This window comes from Hemiscyllium ocellatum, chromosome 2 (assembly GCF_020745735.1).
Source record: "Hemiscyllium ocellatum isolate sHemOce1 chromosome 2, sHemOce1.pat.X.cur, whole genome shotgun sequence".
In the NCBI taxonomy this organism is placed as follows: Eukaryota; Metazoa; Chordata; class Chondrichthyes; order Orectolobiformes; family Hemiscylliidae; genus Hemiscyllium; species Hemiscyllium ocellatum.
The window spans coordinates 64386446-64403685 of NC_083402.1; the positions used below are offsets into that span (position 1 = coordinate 64386446).

Consider the following 17240-nt stretch of genomic DNA (forward strand, 5'->3'; position numbering starts at 1 on the left):
ACATTTCTAGTTGTTTTAAGTTGTTGTGAAGTGAATATTCCAAGAGTAATGCAGCTGTCCCAACCACTCAGTTTTAAACAAAAACAGAATGTAATTATACAGGAACAAAAGAAAACCGAATTTAGAAAAACGTAACTATTTAAAAACACAATCAACTCTATTGTAACTTTAATGATGCTGTTCTAAATACTTACAACATCCCCATAAACACCCCCTGGACAAAAATGGTAAAAATCAAACACAGGTTCTTATAGGAGAATTGTCAGAGAGATAGAGGATTGGCATGGAGCAGTTTCTTTGACCAGCAACCTCAACAAAAACTATAACTTCTGCTGAGGCTGGCTAAGCAGAACATATTAGGAAGGTGCTTCACGAAAATCCTGATGGTGAACTATGTTATTGGTCTTGTTCCAGGTGTGCCTGAAAATTTGCAGTTCTATTGCTACACAAAGTCCTGCTGAACAGAATCAGTTTGTGCCAAAAGTTCCAAATGGCAACTCTGAAACAATGTTCCCTGCTCCCTCACTCTGCAAAATTCTTTCTCCAAGTGATATGACTGGGAAAGTGTAACATTTTTCATCGCATAGGGCAGAAAATATAGTTTCATTCAGACAATATTTTCTGTTTAAGTAAATCAATGCAATATTAGCTAAACGAGTACCCTAGCAGGCAGTAACACTTTTTTTTTGGTCACTGACCTATAATAACATCTTCACAAATTACTGAAACAATTTGCATTGAAGATAAAGTATTCTGTCTTCAAAATGTAAGATTTTCCCCAATTGCCCCGTAAAGGTAAGCCTCCTATTTATAAAATTCAGTGCACGACAATTTGCTCCAATTAGTGGAGCATCCTTACAATTGTCACTTTGAACGCTCTACGGTTGCACTATTAAAGTTTCAGAAAACCTTGAAGTAATTTTAAAACAGCCTTCTCAGCTGCTCATGTACTAAAACAAGGAAGAAAATTACAGCAGAGCCATGGACTACAAGAGAGACAGAAATGTGAAAACAAACTCAAAATATCTACATTCCTAGAACAAACCTATAATGAGGACATAAACATTACAGGCTGGATTTCACCACATCACCATGGCTCAAGTAAACTATGAAACATTATTATTTAACTTTATTTTTGACAATCAATTTTTAGTGTAAGGAATTATGGGGTCACAATTGCAAAACTTTCAGCAAGAGAACTAGAAGTAAGATAAAGAGAAACTTCTTTACTCAAGAGAGTTGTGAGGATTAGGAATGTACTGCTTGGGAAAGTGGTGGAGGCTGATTCCATAGGAGGTTTCAAAAGACAGCTGGATATACTTTGATATATATATATATATATAAATTTGAATTTAGGAGGGCTACAGACATCAGGTTGGAGAATGGGACCAGCTAAGTAGCTCTTTCAAGAGCCAGTACACACACGATCGTTAAATCGTGTGTAAAATTTATGATTCTAAATAGATAGAAACAACACAAACACTTTTCACATGAGATCATCAATAGGTCAACAAATGCTCCTGGTTAACACATGAGTCTTAAGAATACAGACAGTATCCAATCTCTGTTCAATTAGTCCATTAGACTAAAACACCAAAATGTTTTAAATGGCTTCAGTCTTGTTGGTTCAAGGAAGGAAAAATAATCTGTGGTTGTTGTCCTTATTGATATCTTGGGATTGCCAGTTAAAGCAAGTTGTGGGGATATTTGGTGAATGAACAGTCCCTATTCTACCTGCTTCCTGCCAATGCTTTTTTTAAACACATGCGTAGAAAAAATGGCTACATAAAAGGGGACAGTTGTGATCTCAGGAGGAAATCAACACTTGTACAAGTAAAGGAGGAATTTTTATCCAATCAATCTGGACTAGACTTAGTGCAAGGTCTGAGATCTGAAGAATATGACCAACTACTCAAATTACTCTCTTGAGTACATTTTCATAGTTCTCCTTTTAAGCATTTTAACATAACATTTTAATATATATCTATAAAAGATCAATTCAAAAAAATCCTGTGGACATGAGGAGAAACTGCTGAAAGAACAATCAAGAATGGGATTAACATCAGTCGAAAGGTGTCACAGCACGTGTTCAGGTTAAATCTATTTGAACTAAGCATGAATTTTTTTTTTGAAGGACTGTTTGAGTTAGTACAAGGAAAATACAAAAATCTATCGACAATGAATGTGTAATTTTTTTTGGTCAAACACGTCCTAATATGTCTTCAAAGCGAGATATGCAATCAGTCATCAACTTCGTTTCCAAGTTTTTACACTGTACAATTTGTTTTGTTTGTCAAGAAAATCTATTTGAAAATGTGTTGCTGGAAAAGCGCAGCAGGTCAGGCAGCATCCAAGGAGCAGGATAATCGAAGTTTCGGGCATGAGCCCTTCCCTGAAGAAGGGCTCATGCCCGAAACGTCGATTCTCCTGCTCCTTGGATGCTGCCTGACCTGCTGCGCTTTTCCAGCAACACATTTTCAGCTCTGATCTCCAACATCTGCAGTCCTCATTTTCTCCAAGAAAATCTATTTGCAAAAATCAGCATTATAACGAAGGGTGATCTTGGTTTTGGGAAGGATAGTATGTAATAAAGGCAACAGTGGCTCAGCAGACAATTTAACATTTCATCTGACTTACTTTTTCGTTGTCTTCGCTGGAAAAAAAAATTGATCAATCTGACCTCCAAAGTGTTTCCAATTTATTTCATAGGCATTCAGTAAAATGACTCATAATTAATGCAATGTAACCAAAATTAAATTCTTCACAATTCCATGTAATAAACATTCAAATTAATTTAAAATTCAAGCCATATCAGCCGGCAAGAAACAAACGCTGTGGATTGCATTTAATCCTCTTAACTAATTTGAAGTGTTGCTATGCTGAAGCTGCTTTCACTCATGAACTAACGAATGATCAACTAAGCATCTATTCAAACAACCAATTAACAAATCATTTTCAAATGATTTAATTTTAAAAATGAGTGAACAAAGTCATAGAGTCATACAGTACAGAAACATACCCTTCAGTCCAACTAGTCCATGCTATCTAAAGTTTTCCAGACTAAACTATTTCCACTTCCCTGCATTTGGCCAATATTCCTCTAAACCTTTCCTTTTCATGTACCTATCCAAATGTCTTTTAAATGTTGTAACTGTACCTGCGTCTACCACTTCCGCTGACAGTTCATTCCACCTATGAACCACCCTCTGTGCAAAAAGTTAGCCTCTCAGGTCACTTTTAAATCTTTGTCCTATCACGTTAAAAATATACCCCCTAGTTTTGAACTCCCCCACTTTAGGGAAAAGACCTTTTGATGATTTTATAAAACTCTAAGGTCACTACTCAGCCTCCTACACTCGAGTGAAAAACATCCCATGCTTATAACACACATCCTCCAATTGTGGCCACATCCTGGTAATTTAGTTCTGAACCTTCTCTAATTTAACATCCTTCCTACAGCAGAGTGGCCAGAACTGTATGTACTACTCCAAAAGAGGCCTCCCCAACATCCTGTGCAACCTTAACATCATACCCAACTCCTATACTTAAAGTCTGAGCAGTAAAAGCAAGTGTGCTAAACACCTTCTTAACCACCCTGTCTACCTGTGAGGCAACTTGCAAAGAACCACGTATCTGAACCTCTACATCTCTTTGTTTGACAACACTACCCAGGGCCTGACCATTAACTGGTTGAAGGGCTTTTGCCCGAAACGTCGATTTCACTGCTCCTTGGATGCTGCCTGAACTGCTGTGCTCTTCCAGCATCACTAATCCAGAATCTGGTTTCCAGCATCTGCAGTCATTGTTTTTACCTCATTAACTGGATAAGTCCTGCCTTTGTTTGTTTTCTTGAATGACTGATTCAACAAATATTGAAGACTTTTTAAAAACATAAATGTTGCCACACTGAGTTTAGAAATAAAATCAACACAACACAGGAATTAAGTTTGGCTGGAAGACCCAAATATGTGGCAACAAGTGAAAATTGCACTTTTCTTGAGTTTAAACAGTTTATATTAATCTAACACATGCAGAAAGTACAGCTGTACCTGTCATTAATGGTCCAGTTCAGACAAAGATTCAGAGAGCTTAAGTTTCGGCACCTCTTGACCACTTCCATTATGGTTTCATTATTTAGCTCGGTTATGTGGCGCAAGTCCAAACTAGTGAGCTCCTTTAGCTTAGGAGGGAAAAGGAAAATTTTAAAAATACATCACTGAAGAAATATCTTGTAAAGCACAATAAATTAACTGTAACAGGGAATGCAGAATTATTTTCATGACAAGTACTTTTGACTATATGAGACAAACATTACAATGCAATTGAGGAGAAAATTACACAAGTATTTGAGGAAGAAATAAAAGAATGTGTTGATACGATTAAGTAAAATGCAAGGAGTTTTGAATGGAATATCAACACCTCACAGACCAACTGACCTTAACAGTTTGTCTCTTGTAATGACCATGTTATATTTAATCCTACATTCCCATTTACTGAAATCAGAAATGGCTATTTAATAAACAGGCAACAACTTGTCATGCATCACCTCACCATTTCATTCTTATGTCCTCTGACTTCCCTAACCCTATCCCTACCATTCAGTGCTCAGCAACCTTCCTACTCTCCAGACATTTCAGACTACACTCCTGCTTAGGTAGGATGACAGCATCACAATATGCCTCTCTTGAGATTCTCCAAATGCACTACTGAGACACCAATCATCTGTCTCCTTACAAACAGCAATCACAACTAGCCCATCCTTCACTCTTCCTCCTTTGCTCAACCTCCATCTCATCCAACTCGCCAGCCCAGTGTTAATCTCACGGTCTCTGCCAGTAGATCAGTTTTTGCAACATCTTTTCAGATCACCATCCAGAATTTCCATTGATTCATGAACAACTTGCTTGAAACTGTGAGCCTATTATGAATGACCAGCATCAACATCATAGCCTTGATGGAAAACCTGATGCTGTAGGGGAATGATGAAATCTTTGCTTCCAGAAGGGTGCTTTACTTGATGTGGCAATGTTTATGTTATTCCTCTTAACAAACAAAACTCATGGTGAATATCATTGGTATTGAAGTATCCATCAGGCATTTATTACAACGAACTATTACGTACAAACATTATACTCTTCAGGTACATTAGTGCCTGGATAAATGTTTAACTACGAAATTAAACAAAATAGCATGACTCTTGCAGCGTGTAATGTCCTACAGGATCTTCAGTATAATAAGGAACATAAGACTTTTGTAACCTCAGGTCACATCCGATAATATGATGATATCATGAGCATATTTCTTAGAAGTACGCTAGCATACTGAATCTCTACCCTAAATAAAGCTTCTCCATCTAACTGTATCTTTTACTGCTTGCCTCACACAGACCATCACAGTAGTGACATGGTTCCTACTTAAAAACAGACCAAGACTTTCTTCTTTTGCTCTGGCACTTTGACCATGTCCCATTGCTCCTTGATAAGGTTTTCCTTTGTTAATCTACAATTGTTCATGTGATTATTTGTTTTGTCCCCCAGATCATTTTCAGGAACGAAATGGATCAAGTGAACTTTTAAGCAATAAAACGTAAGACCATGGAAAAGGGTAAGAAGCAACTGAAGGAAAAATACTCAACTGGGGATTGCTAATTTCAGTTGGATGACAATGAATCCAATTTTAATGGGCTAGAGTCATGGACTGGCAGGAGTTAAACTCTAAGAATAAGCCTTGAAAGTGACTGGATATCGTTGAGACACATTCCTGTGGAGGGGAAAGGATGAATAAGAGTTCCCTGCATAATGAGAAAAATAGCTATGAAGCTGAAAAAGGCAGTGTATATGGTTACCAGATTGATAATCTAAGTAGGAAGTAGTTTGAATGCAGAAAATTCAGTTAGGTTGGGGTGATCTAGAAATTTCCAAATTATGTAAGTTTTGATGCAATAAAGAATGAAAGATCATTTCCATCAAAGGCTGCAGTTAAAAGAATAAAGATGTCAGTTTGAAGAATTTTTCTCACTTGGTAATTATTGCAAAATCTATCATGTCTGAGATTAAGACACTTTCAAATCTTGTTGAAGTTAAAAGTGAAACAGATCAAATCTAGGATTGCTAATTCCCTCATTGGTTCCTCAACATACTAATCTAAAAGTCCATCTTGCACACACTTCAGGAAATCATCTGCCATAGTATTATTGCCAATGTAATTTTGCCTGTAGTTTAAAAATCACCATGATTATTGTCGTACATTCATTACATGCAACTCTAATTTTCTATTTAATATCATTCCCTATATTACAATGATTGTTCGGAAATTGCAAGACAGTTGCATTGAATGCTTTCCACTCCTGTTGCTTCTCAGTTCTTAACCCAGACACATTCCACATCTAGATTTCCTGTACCAATATAATTTCTCACTGATTTCATCTATCATTAACAATGCATGTGGAATCAAAGAATCCCTACAGTGTGGAAACAGGCCATTTTGGCCCAACAAGTCCACAGGGACCCTCTGAAAAGTAACCCACTCAGACCCATTCACCTTATCTATTACTCTACATCCATCCCAACTAATTACCTAACCTAAACATTCCTGAACATTATGGGCAATTTAGCACAGCCAATTCGCCTAACCTGCACATCATTGGATTGTGGGAGGAAACCTACAAAGACACTTGGGAGAATGTGCAAATTCCACATCGACAGTCGCCCGAGGCTGGAATCAAACCTGGGTCCTTGGCGCTGTGAGGCAGCAGTGCTGCTCTTGGATGTCATTTGTCAAGAATGGTAGTTGTGCACATATACAGAGCTTAAAACTTTTGTTAATAATATTTACATTTTTATTTTGGTAAGTTTTGTTCATAATTTTTAGCCTAAATAAATGACTGACTTGTTCCCAATACAGCGCTCTATACAGACCAATTATCAAATCGCATTTTAAAATTAAACTTTGTTTTGGCACAAAGAAGATGTGGACAAGGAAAGGAAAGGAATCAGTTCTCCCCTCCTAAATTGGTCCCAACAATAACGAAATATGACTGCCATCAAGGACTAAAGTTGAAAGAAGAAAGGTAGCAGTTTGAAAAGTTCTCATTTACATTTTCTGCTGCACAATCTCTTTCCACTTTCCAATAATGGGATCTGGTGTAAATGAGGTTAAAATTTCTGCAATTAGTTTTAAAATATTTAAAAAGAATTGTGCAGTTTTCAGGCCCACATGAAAATCAGTGCCAACTGCACAATGCACTGAGGGGCTTCTTTCTGTGCTATAACTTCTATGATTCCACAAAATAAGTACAGAAATTTTGGTTAGAAATACAAGTATCAATGTATTTAACAGCTCTTTGTTTTATGAGAACAGGTTTTGTTGTAGAAAGAAAAAAATAAAGTTTGTTTTATTTCAATGTACGGTCACAATGTACGTGGAAACAATTATAAGTAGCCAATTAAAATGGAAGAAAAATGGTCCAAAATTCCTCTCCCATATCTTTGATCAAAGAGTTGACATGTGGGCAATAGACCCAAAAATGCTAAGCTGCAAGTTACCAGTTCATCATCTTTGAGGCTGTCACTCATGAAATGTATACGGGTCTTCAAGCTGGACAAGAGGTATGAACAGGCACTTGAAGGAGGCATCAAGCTCTTTAAAACAAATGGCAAGTACAAATGCTCCTCGTCTTAAGGGACAAAAGGAGTCAGTGAGAGGAGGTACCCTGCGACTGGAGCTCATGACCTTAAAGAAATATGCTGCCATTCCAGAGACCACACAAATTCCATCAAGATCAACAATTTTGGGAACCAGAAAGAGCATTCCTAATTTAATTGTGGGTTCAAACTCCACGGCAATTCAGTGTCAAATTATCTTACTAAATTAACATCATGTGATTTTTTTATTCAGACAAATTCTGACCATTAAAATTACACAATGCAACAATGTTAATTTAGATTGAAATAAATCTGAATTTGCTAAGTGGACCATTAAACCAATACCTGAAGTTAGAATTGTAATCTATTTGCAAATTAAATTATTAAATGACAATGAGTAATTGGGAAACACAAAGAGATAACGAAGTGTCAGATAGAATGGAAGGAAGCAGAAGACTCTTATTTATGGACGGAAAAGACTGGGAATGTGAAACAGATTGTATTAGTTATGGTAAGGATACCCCACTGCATTGTGCGCACTGCTTCAGCTATAATTTCCAGGCTATATATTAAAGGACTATGTTATATATGCCAATATAATCAGAAATAAAAAGAAAATCTTCGAATGCTGGAAATGTGAAACAAAACAACAGAAAATTATACAAATGAGCATCAAATGGGTCAGTTATCCGAAAGCTAAAGATAAAGCAGGTTACATCTCCTTAAAATATTGACTGGCCTGCAGTTCACTGTATTTTGTCAAAGTTATAAACATATACTGAATCCAGCCAAAGCAGATCTTTGATTCGTCAGGTCTTGACCTTCTTTCTAAGTCATATACATCTCATTTTCATTGTACTTACAGTATTGATAACCTTTTGCTGGAGTCTATTTTCAAATTTATAGACAAATAAAATGCGGAAATGTTGCTAGTTGAGCATGAGCCTTCAGTATTTATTGAAACCCAATCAATGACAAAAAAAATCATGTATGGAACTGATTAATCATGTCCTGATCCAACAATAAATATGTTTATTCTGTTAAGTCACCACTTAAAAAGACTTACACGAACATTTCATATTGATCCCTTGATGCAGAAAACAGCAATTTACTTAGCATTTAAGGAAATTGCACTGCACAGCATGTTCCAAGAGGAACCCAACTGACTAGAACTGTCCTTTGCCGAGCTATATTCAAATATTCACAGTTAGACAGACCAAAATTGTATTTCGTTTTTCAAAACCAAAAAAAGCTCTCGTGCTTACACTGCAAAGGGTTGAAAAAATCAGAGTTTAAATTGATATTTTGTACTTGACAACATATAATTTATCCTGTTATATCAAAGAAAATTACCTGCAGGAAATTGGTTTGCTAAATAATTGTGATGCTTAGCAACTGTAGCCTCTTACACGCTGAGCACATTAAAAGAGAACAGCACTCTTTCAGCTTTGCTGTAAAAAATATCAAATGCACAGGTAGTTAGCTACTGCAGTTGGAAGCTTTATTCTGGAACTCATAAATCCCAGAATGTCAGAATTGTGGCAGCACAGATGGATTCCATTTGGCCTGCCATGTCTACACCAGTTTTCTTTAAAAAAATCCCCTGTCTTTTCCTTGTAATGTTCATTCTTCCTTTTCAGATAATAATCCATTTATTGTTGAATACTTCAACTAAACATGTCTCCACCATACACTCAGATTATGCATTCAATATTTGCATGAAAAAGTTTCTCCTCACCCCTACAATGCTCTCTTTGTCAATTATTTTTATTCTGTGCCCCTCATGCTCAATAACTTTACCAGCAGGAACATTTGCGCTGATCCATTCTGTTCAGATCCCTCTATCAAATCCCCCCTCATGCATCTCTTCTACAAGGAAAATCACCTCAACTTCTCCAATCTATCCTACTTACTGAAATACATTATCCCTAGAATCATTCTATGACTTGTTTATACACACTCTCCATTCCTTCTGGGTCTTTCCTCTGGTTTGGAACCCAGATTGAATGCAATACTCCAGATGAGGCCAAGCCACTACTTAATACAAATTTAACTCTTGCTCTTGAATTCTACTCCCCTATTACAGCCTGGCTTACTGTAAACTCTGTTAACTGTCCTTTCAACTTTCCATGTCACCTTCAATGACATATATTCATATACACTTGGGTTTTTCTGCTCTAGCACCTCTTTTCGATTCTTTATTTAATACAATCACTTCATGGTCTTTTTACCAAAATGAATTACTTCACACCTCTAGACAATGAATTTCATCTGCCATTTATCCATCTCCTGTCCCCTTTATTGTGTGAGCTCAAACTTTGCTCATAAATCAATTGTATAGCATTATATTAAAATGTTTTTTGGAAGTCTATTACAACATATAACATGACCTTCTCTGTCACTTCTTCAAAAACACCCAGCAAGTTAGTCAAACTCAATTTTCCTTTAAAAATTCATGCTGGCTTCCCTTAATTTACCCACATTTTCTCAGAAGATTCCTACCTTGGTCTCAAATAGTTATTTCTAGAAGCTTCCCCACCACTGAAAATAAACCAACTTGGTTGGAATGTCTGGACTTGTATTTCCACCCTTTTCGGAATATGGGTTTGTAACATTTAGAATTCTCCAGTCTTCTGGCAACATCCCGGAGTCTAAGGAAGAGAGGAAAATTGCAGCAATGCTTCCTCAATTTTCATTCACAATCTCTCAGTATCCTTGAGTACATCGTATCTGGCCTTGGTGCCCTATCAACATTAAACACAGATAATCTTTGATCATGCCTTAGTCAGCATCTTATCCTTGGTACAGACAATTGCAAAGCATTCTCATAACATTTCAGGTATGCCCCCGCATCTATATGTGCATCCTCCTTTTTGGATCTGAATTGGCTTCTCATTCATTTTATCACTGATATGCCAACAAAAACTGTATCATCCATCAGGCTTAGATAATGGACTGCTTCCAGGGTGCATACAACTCCTGCACTGCACTCTGTTCAGAGTCATAGAGATGTACAACATAGAAACAAACCCTTCGGTCCAACCTGTCCACGCCAGATATCCCAACCCAATCTAGTCCCACCTGCATGTACCCGGCCCATATCCCTCCAAACCCTTCCTATTCATATACCCATCCAAATGCCTCTTAAATATTGTAATTGTACCAGCCTCCACCTCTGGCAGCTAAACCTATACCCTCTAGTTCTGGGCTCCCTGATCCCAGGGAAAAGACTTTGTCTATTAATCCTATTCATGCCCATTATAATTTTGTAAACCTCCATAAGGTCGCACCTCAGCCTCTGACACTCCAGGGAAAACAGCCCCAGCCTGTTCAATGTCTCCCTATAGCTCAAATCCTCGAACCCTGGCAACATCCTTGTAAATCTTTTCTGAACCCTTTCAAGTTTCACAACATCTTTCCGATAGGAAAGAGACCAGAATTGCACGCAATATTCCAACAGTGGCCTAACCAATGTCCTGTACAGCCTCAACATGACCTCCCAACTCCTGTACTCAATACTCTGACCAATAAAGGAAAGCATACCAAATGCCTTCTTCACTATCCTATCTACCTGCGACTCCACTTTCAAGGAGCTATGAACCTGCACTCCAAGGTCTGTTTGATCAGCAACACTCCCTAGGACCTTACCATTAAGTGTATAAGTCCTGCTACGATTTGCTTTCCCAAGATGCAGCACCTCGCATTAATCAGAATTAAACCCCATCTGCCACTTCTCAGCCCATTGGCCCATGTGGTCCAGATCCTGTTGTAATCTGAGGTAATCTGTCCACTACACCTCTTGGTGTCATTTGCAAACTTACAAACTGTACCTCTTAGGCTCATATCCAAATCATTTATGTAAATGACAAAAAGTAGAGGACCCAGCACCGATCCTTGTGGCACTCCACTGGTCACAACCCTCGACCACCACCCTCTGTCTTCTACCTTTGAGCCAGTTCTGTATCCAAATGGCTAGTTCTCCTTTTATTCCATGAGATCTAACCTTGCTAACCAGTCTCCCGTGGGGAACATTGTCGAATGCCTTACTGACATCTATTACTCTACCCTCATCAATCTTCTTTGTTACTTCTTCAAAAAACTCAATCAAGTTTGTGAGACATGATTTCCCACGCACAAAGCAATGTTGACTATCCCTAATCAGTCCTTGCCTTTCTAAATACGTGTACATCCTGTCCCTCAGGATTCCCTCCAACAACTTGCCCACCACTGAGATCAGGCTCACCGGTCTATAGTTCCCTGGCTTATCTTTAGTGCCCATCTTAAACGGTGGCACCACGTTTGCCAACCTTTAGTCTTCCGGCACCTCATCTGTGACTATCGATGATACAAATATCTCAGCAAGAGGCCCAGCAACCACTTCTCGGGTACACCTGATCAGGTGTTGGGGATTTATCCACCTTTAACTGTTTCAAGACACCCAGCACTTCCTCCTCTGTAATCTGGACATTTTGCACGATGTCACCATCTATTTCCCTACAGTCTATATCTTCCATATCCTTTTCCACAGTAAATACTGATGCAAAATATTCATTTAGCATCTCCCCCATTTTCTGTGGCTCCACACAAAGGCTGCCTTGCTGATATTTGAGGGGCCCTATTCTCTCCCTAGTTACCCTTTTGTCCTCAATTATTTGTAAAAACCCTCTGGATTCTCCTTAATTCTATTTGCCAACGCTATCTCATGTACCCTTTTTGCCCTCCTAATTTCCCTCTTTGGTACACTCCTACTTCCTTTATGCTCTTCGAAGGATTCACTCGATCTATCCTGTCTATACCTGATATATGCTTCCTTCTTTTTCTTAACCGAACCCTCAATTTCTTTAGTCATCCAGCATTCCCTATACCTACCAGCCTTCCCTTTCACCCTGACAGGAATATACTTTCTCTAGATTCCTGTTATCTCACTTCTGAAGGCTTCCCATTTTCCGGCCGTCCCTTTACCTGCAAACATTTGCCCCCAGTCAGCTTTTGAAAGTTCTTGCCTAATACCGTCAAAATCTGTTGAGGCTGATTTGTGAGTAGCAGTACCTTCCCCAGTCAGCACACTTCAACAGTGTAGCTCAAAGTCAACTGATGTTTTTCTAAGGAAGGCTTCTTTTCCCAACATCTGGTCATTTATTATAATATGTTTTTCCCACATGCTTCCTGACCTGCATTCCGGTTAGCAGTGAGCACTTCACATGCATCAATTTTGTGTGCAATCAACCTGAAGTCTTGCTTGCAAGTGAATCTCCTTGTATCACAGATGTAGGTGACCTGTTGGGCCTTACATTGATAATAATCTCATCAAAAACCATTTTGTGTGGGTTATGAACATAGGGCTCTGTACCTTTGGTTAGTTTGCTGTTGGTCCACATCTGCCTTCTCAACTTTGACATAAGGGCTACCACCTTGACAATCCTGGTGCTGATTTCAGCATTAAAGGACTGTTGCTTGTAATTGTTAATGTTAGGGATGTGAAATTGTCATTGACATTCAGAGTGAGATTGTCACTTTTGGTAGAAGATGGAAACTCTATACTGACTTTCAGTTTTGGTTTCCCTGACCCTGACTGTTAGTCCAAACCCTTTGCTTATGCCTCTAGAAGAACTTGGGATTCCCTTATAGATTAGCTGCCAGTCTCTTTTCGTATCTCTCTTAGCTTCTATTAATCGCTTTTTCATTTCCCTTTGAATGTGCTGTATTCAGCATGGTGCTTGGTTGTAGTACTACCTGGCATCTATCAGAAGTACACTTTGTCATCTTCATCACATTCAGAACCTTTGATTCTAAAATCCTGTCTTTGCCCTTTGAGGAAAAATAGTTTCACTATTCCTGAACTCTATCCAACTTAAAGGTAGCTTATTATTCAATTCTCATTTTCAGTGCCAACCTTAAATTCCAATTTATCTGTCCCAGAGTTGTTCTTAGCCCACTGAAGCTATGTTTCCCTTGTTTATTATTCTTACTTTAGATTGTTTCCTGATCTTTTCCACAGCCAATATAAACAAATAAAATAAAAAAGAGAAAAAGATATATTATCCACATAAATTCTAATGAACCATATTAGTTAATAACAATCAAAAGTACGAGGATAATGATCACAGAAAAAAATTATAACCCACTGGGAAGCTGGAACTCCTTTGTTCTCTCCATGTTTGCTAAATGATGTGCCAAATGATTCCAACATTTCTGTTATTGTTGTTGCTTTTATGCTGTTTGTAAGAATGTGAGACTAATTCAGCAATGTATAATCTTGTAAATTGTACCTTACTGTGAGCAAAAGGTATTCTATTTGCACTATGTCAATTGCAACTGTAGATTGATTCCTTTCAATCATATTTCTCAGTGTGCTATAAACTGCAGACAGAGAAATTCTCCCAGCACACCCCTTCCCCCACTGTTATACTGGATCTATTAGAAATTCAATTCTTAAAAGATTCTATGATAATATACATTAAAGAACTTTGATCAATAACATAAATCAAAGAACTGTGGATGCTGAGGATTGAAATGAAAACAGAAATTGCTGGCAAAAGACAAATGGTCTGGAAGTATCTGTGGGAAGAAAGCAGAGTTAACACTCTCTTTTAATCAATATTACAATGTTTTTGATAGATGAACCTAACAATAATAATTCCCCATCATTTTCACAGAAAATAAAGTAAACTTAGAATGCCAAGTGTAACAAAACAGACTTTGAGCCTTACCCACCTCCACCAACAATTTTTAATTGCAGTTTTGGGGATTATTGAAAACCTCAACAACCTCTGTCGCCTTCCAACTCTCAGCACTAGTTTCTTATATATTCACAATGCATTTGAAATGTACAAAACACTTCTTGAACATTTAGAAAGAAAGGGTGATTGCTTGAGGTGGATATGTGAAATGAACAAACAGAAAAACGAAGAACTCCACAAAGAGAGATTTGGCAAACTGTATTGGTCAGGGTTTTATAGAATGAAAGACAATGTGATTGAAACCTACTTAAAAATACTTAAGAGGGTCAGACAGGGTGGTTCCAGGTAAGATATTTCCCTTGGTTGAGGACTATATGAAAATAAGGGGAATGCCATTTAGGGCTGCGAGGAATTTGAATTTTTACACAGAATTTGAATCTTTGGAGTTCTCTTCCTCACAGAGCTGTAGAAAGTCAGTCCTGGAATATATTCCAAATAGGGGTTGATATATTTCTGATTACAAATGGCACAGAGGGTTATGTGGATAGTTTGGGTAAAAGGAGTTGAATTGTTCAATCAGCCATGATTGTTAGAAACCTCGGGAGCAGTCTTGATGGACTGAATGGCCTACTCCTATTCTGGTCTTTTCCCTAGGGTAGGAGAGTTCAAAACTAGTGGGTATATTTATAATGTGAGAGGAGAAGAATTTAAAAGGGATGTGAGGGGCAACTTTTTCACAGAGAGGGTGATTCAGACGAGAAATGAACTGCCAGAGGAAGTGGTCAATGCAGATACAGTTCCATTTAAAAGTAGTTAGGACAGGTATAAGAATATGAAATGTTTAGAGGGATATGGGACTAATACAGGCAAATGGGGCTAGTTTTAGTTAGGGAAATTTGGTCAGCAGGGATTAGTTGGACCAAAGGGTCTGTTAAGGGCGGCACAGTGGCTCAGTGGTTAGGACTGCTGCCTCACAGTGCCAGGGATCTGGGTTTGATTCCAGCATTCGGCAACTGTCTGTGTGGAGTCTGCACATTCTCCCAGTTTCTGCATGGGTTTCCTCCGTGTGCTCTGGTTTCCTCCCACAATCCAAAGATGTGCAGGTTAGGTGAATTGGCCATGCTAAATTGCCCACAGTGTTCAGGGATTTGTGAATTAGGTGCATTAGTCAAAAGTAAATGTAGAGTAGAAGGGTAGAGGAATGGATCTGAAAGGGTAATTCTTCAGAGGGTCAGTGTGGACTTGATGCTCCAAATGACCGGTTTCCACAGTGGAGACATTCAATGATTCTGTGTGGTATGACTCTATAACTGTGGACACTGGAAAGCAGAAACAAATATAGAAATTGCTGGAAAAATTCAACATATCTGGCAGCATCTATGCAGAGAAAACAGAGTTAACATTTGGGTCCAGTAAGTGCTAGCAAACATAAATCAAATGAAGTTATACAGAAATGTACATCTGGCCACTCAGTATCAGTAACCTCAGAGACAAATAATGATTCTTGTGACATCTCACTGGATTGATAAGAATCACAGATAAAATATCACGTTTTCATCTTTAACAATCAACCTCCTGTTCACATTAGGAATTACAGTTTGCATTTCAGATTTCCATTATTTTTGTTTGTTTGTTCTTTTATCGCTGCTAATCAAGTGAATTTGATGTTTTCTTTTCTTTTTCACTATTTTCCTTTACTCCATTTGACATATCATTAACTTTTCTGCCGAACTCAGATCCTCTTGAAGTTAGATCCTATTATTAAGTTGTAAAATGCATCAGTATTTCTCTTCTGGCTCCAAACTAGAATAACACAGCCAGAGGCATTTTTATATCAATAAGCTTGAAGTATTTTGCCTTCTGAATTAAGTTTCCATCCAAAGGTACACATAGAAAATTTGCAACAAGCAGTTTGCAGCACAAACTGTGTAACAAATTAAACCAAATGTGCCAGTAATGTGCTTAACGTAAAAAAAATTGATTATCAAAAAGTACGACAATGCTACTTAAGTGCACTTTTTTAAAACACCGAAACATTTAAAACTATTATTTCAGAAATCCAACTTTTCTCAAAAAGTCATCAACGAACCAAAAGCAAAGGGACTCTGATAACTAATATTCCTGCTAGCTCCATGATTCACATTCTTAAAGAACTGCCTGGAATAGATTCACAACTACCATCACTGGACAGGAGTACCACCACAAAGGTCTTGTGGCTGAAAGGAGCAGGTCAGCCTGAAGACTTTAGAGCAAGTATCTCACCTTCTGACTTCCCAAAGCCTGTTCATCATCTACAAAGCATGAGTTGAGAGGACTGTGATGGATACCCTCCATTCATCCTGGATTTGCGCAACTGCAAAACTCAAAACACGCGAGACAGCCAAAGCAATTCGTTTAAATGAGAACACATCCGTAGTGATCAGAACCAGGTAGATCTTAATTATAATGAGATCCTTGATGAGGTTGTTAATTTGGACCAATCAGGGAGCCCTGGCTGACAGAGTTCCGCCCCCCCACTCCCAGCTCCACACCCACACCAGATCCCAGCTCCCAGCTCCCAGCCCTGCCGAGTTTCCACCATCCCTCCAGACCTCCCCGACACTGAGGATGAACAATCAGTCCTCAGCAAAGGACTCACCTTCATCCCCCTCTGTCCACACATCAATGAATTTAATACACGCCGTGACATCGAACAATTCTTCTGTCGCCTCCACCTCCAAGCTTACTTTCACAATCAGGATTCCCATACACCTTCCGAGGACCCCTTCGCCCACCTCCAACACACTGCATCCATCTGGACACCCTGCGCTGGCCTATTACCTGCCCACGATTTCTTCATTTCCAACTGCCGCCAGGACATTAACCACCTCAATCTGTCTAGCCACCTCCCCCATTCCAACCTCTCACCCTCACAATG

The 17240-nt window shown here is 38.4% G+C and overlaps 1 protein-coding gene across 4 annotated transcripts in view; it reads right to left on the reverse strand.

Moving 5' to 3' along the window:
• Positions 1 to 17240, reverse strand: part of fbxl17 (F-box and leucine-rich repeat protein 17) — a 749949-nt gene that overhangs the window by 424680 nt on the left and 308029 nt on the right. For all 4 annotated transcript variants that reach the window (XM_060837165.1, XM_060837173.1, XM_060837184.1 and 1 more), the window contains exon 8: positions 4050 to 4180. In XM_060837165.1, coding sequence (XP_060693148.1) covers positions 4050 to 4180 — 131 coding nt within the window. The remainder of the gene's footprint in view (positions 1 to 4049; positions 4181 to 17240) is intronic.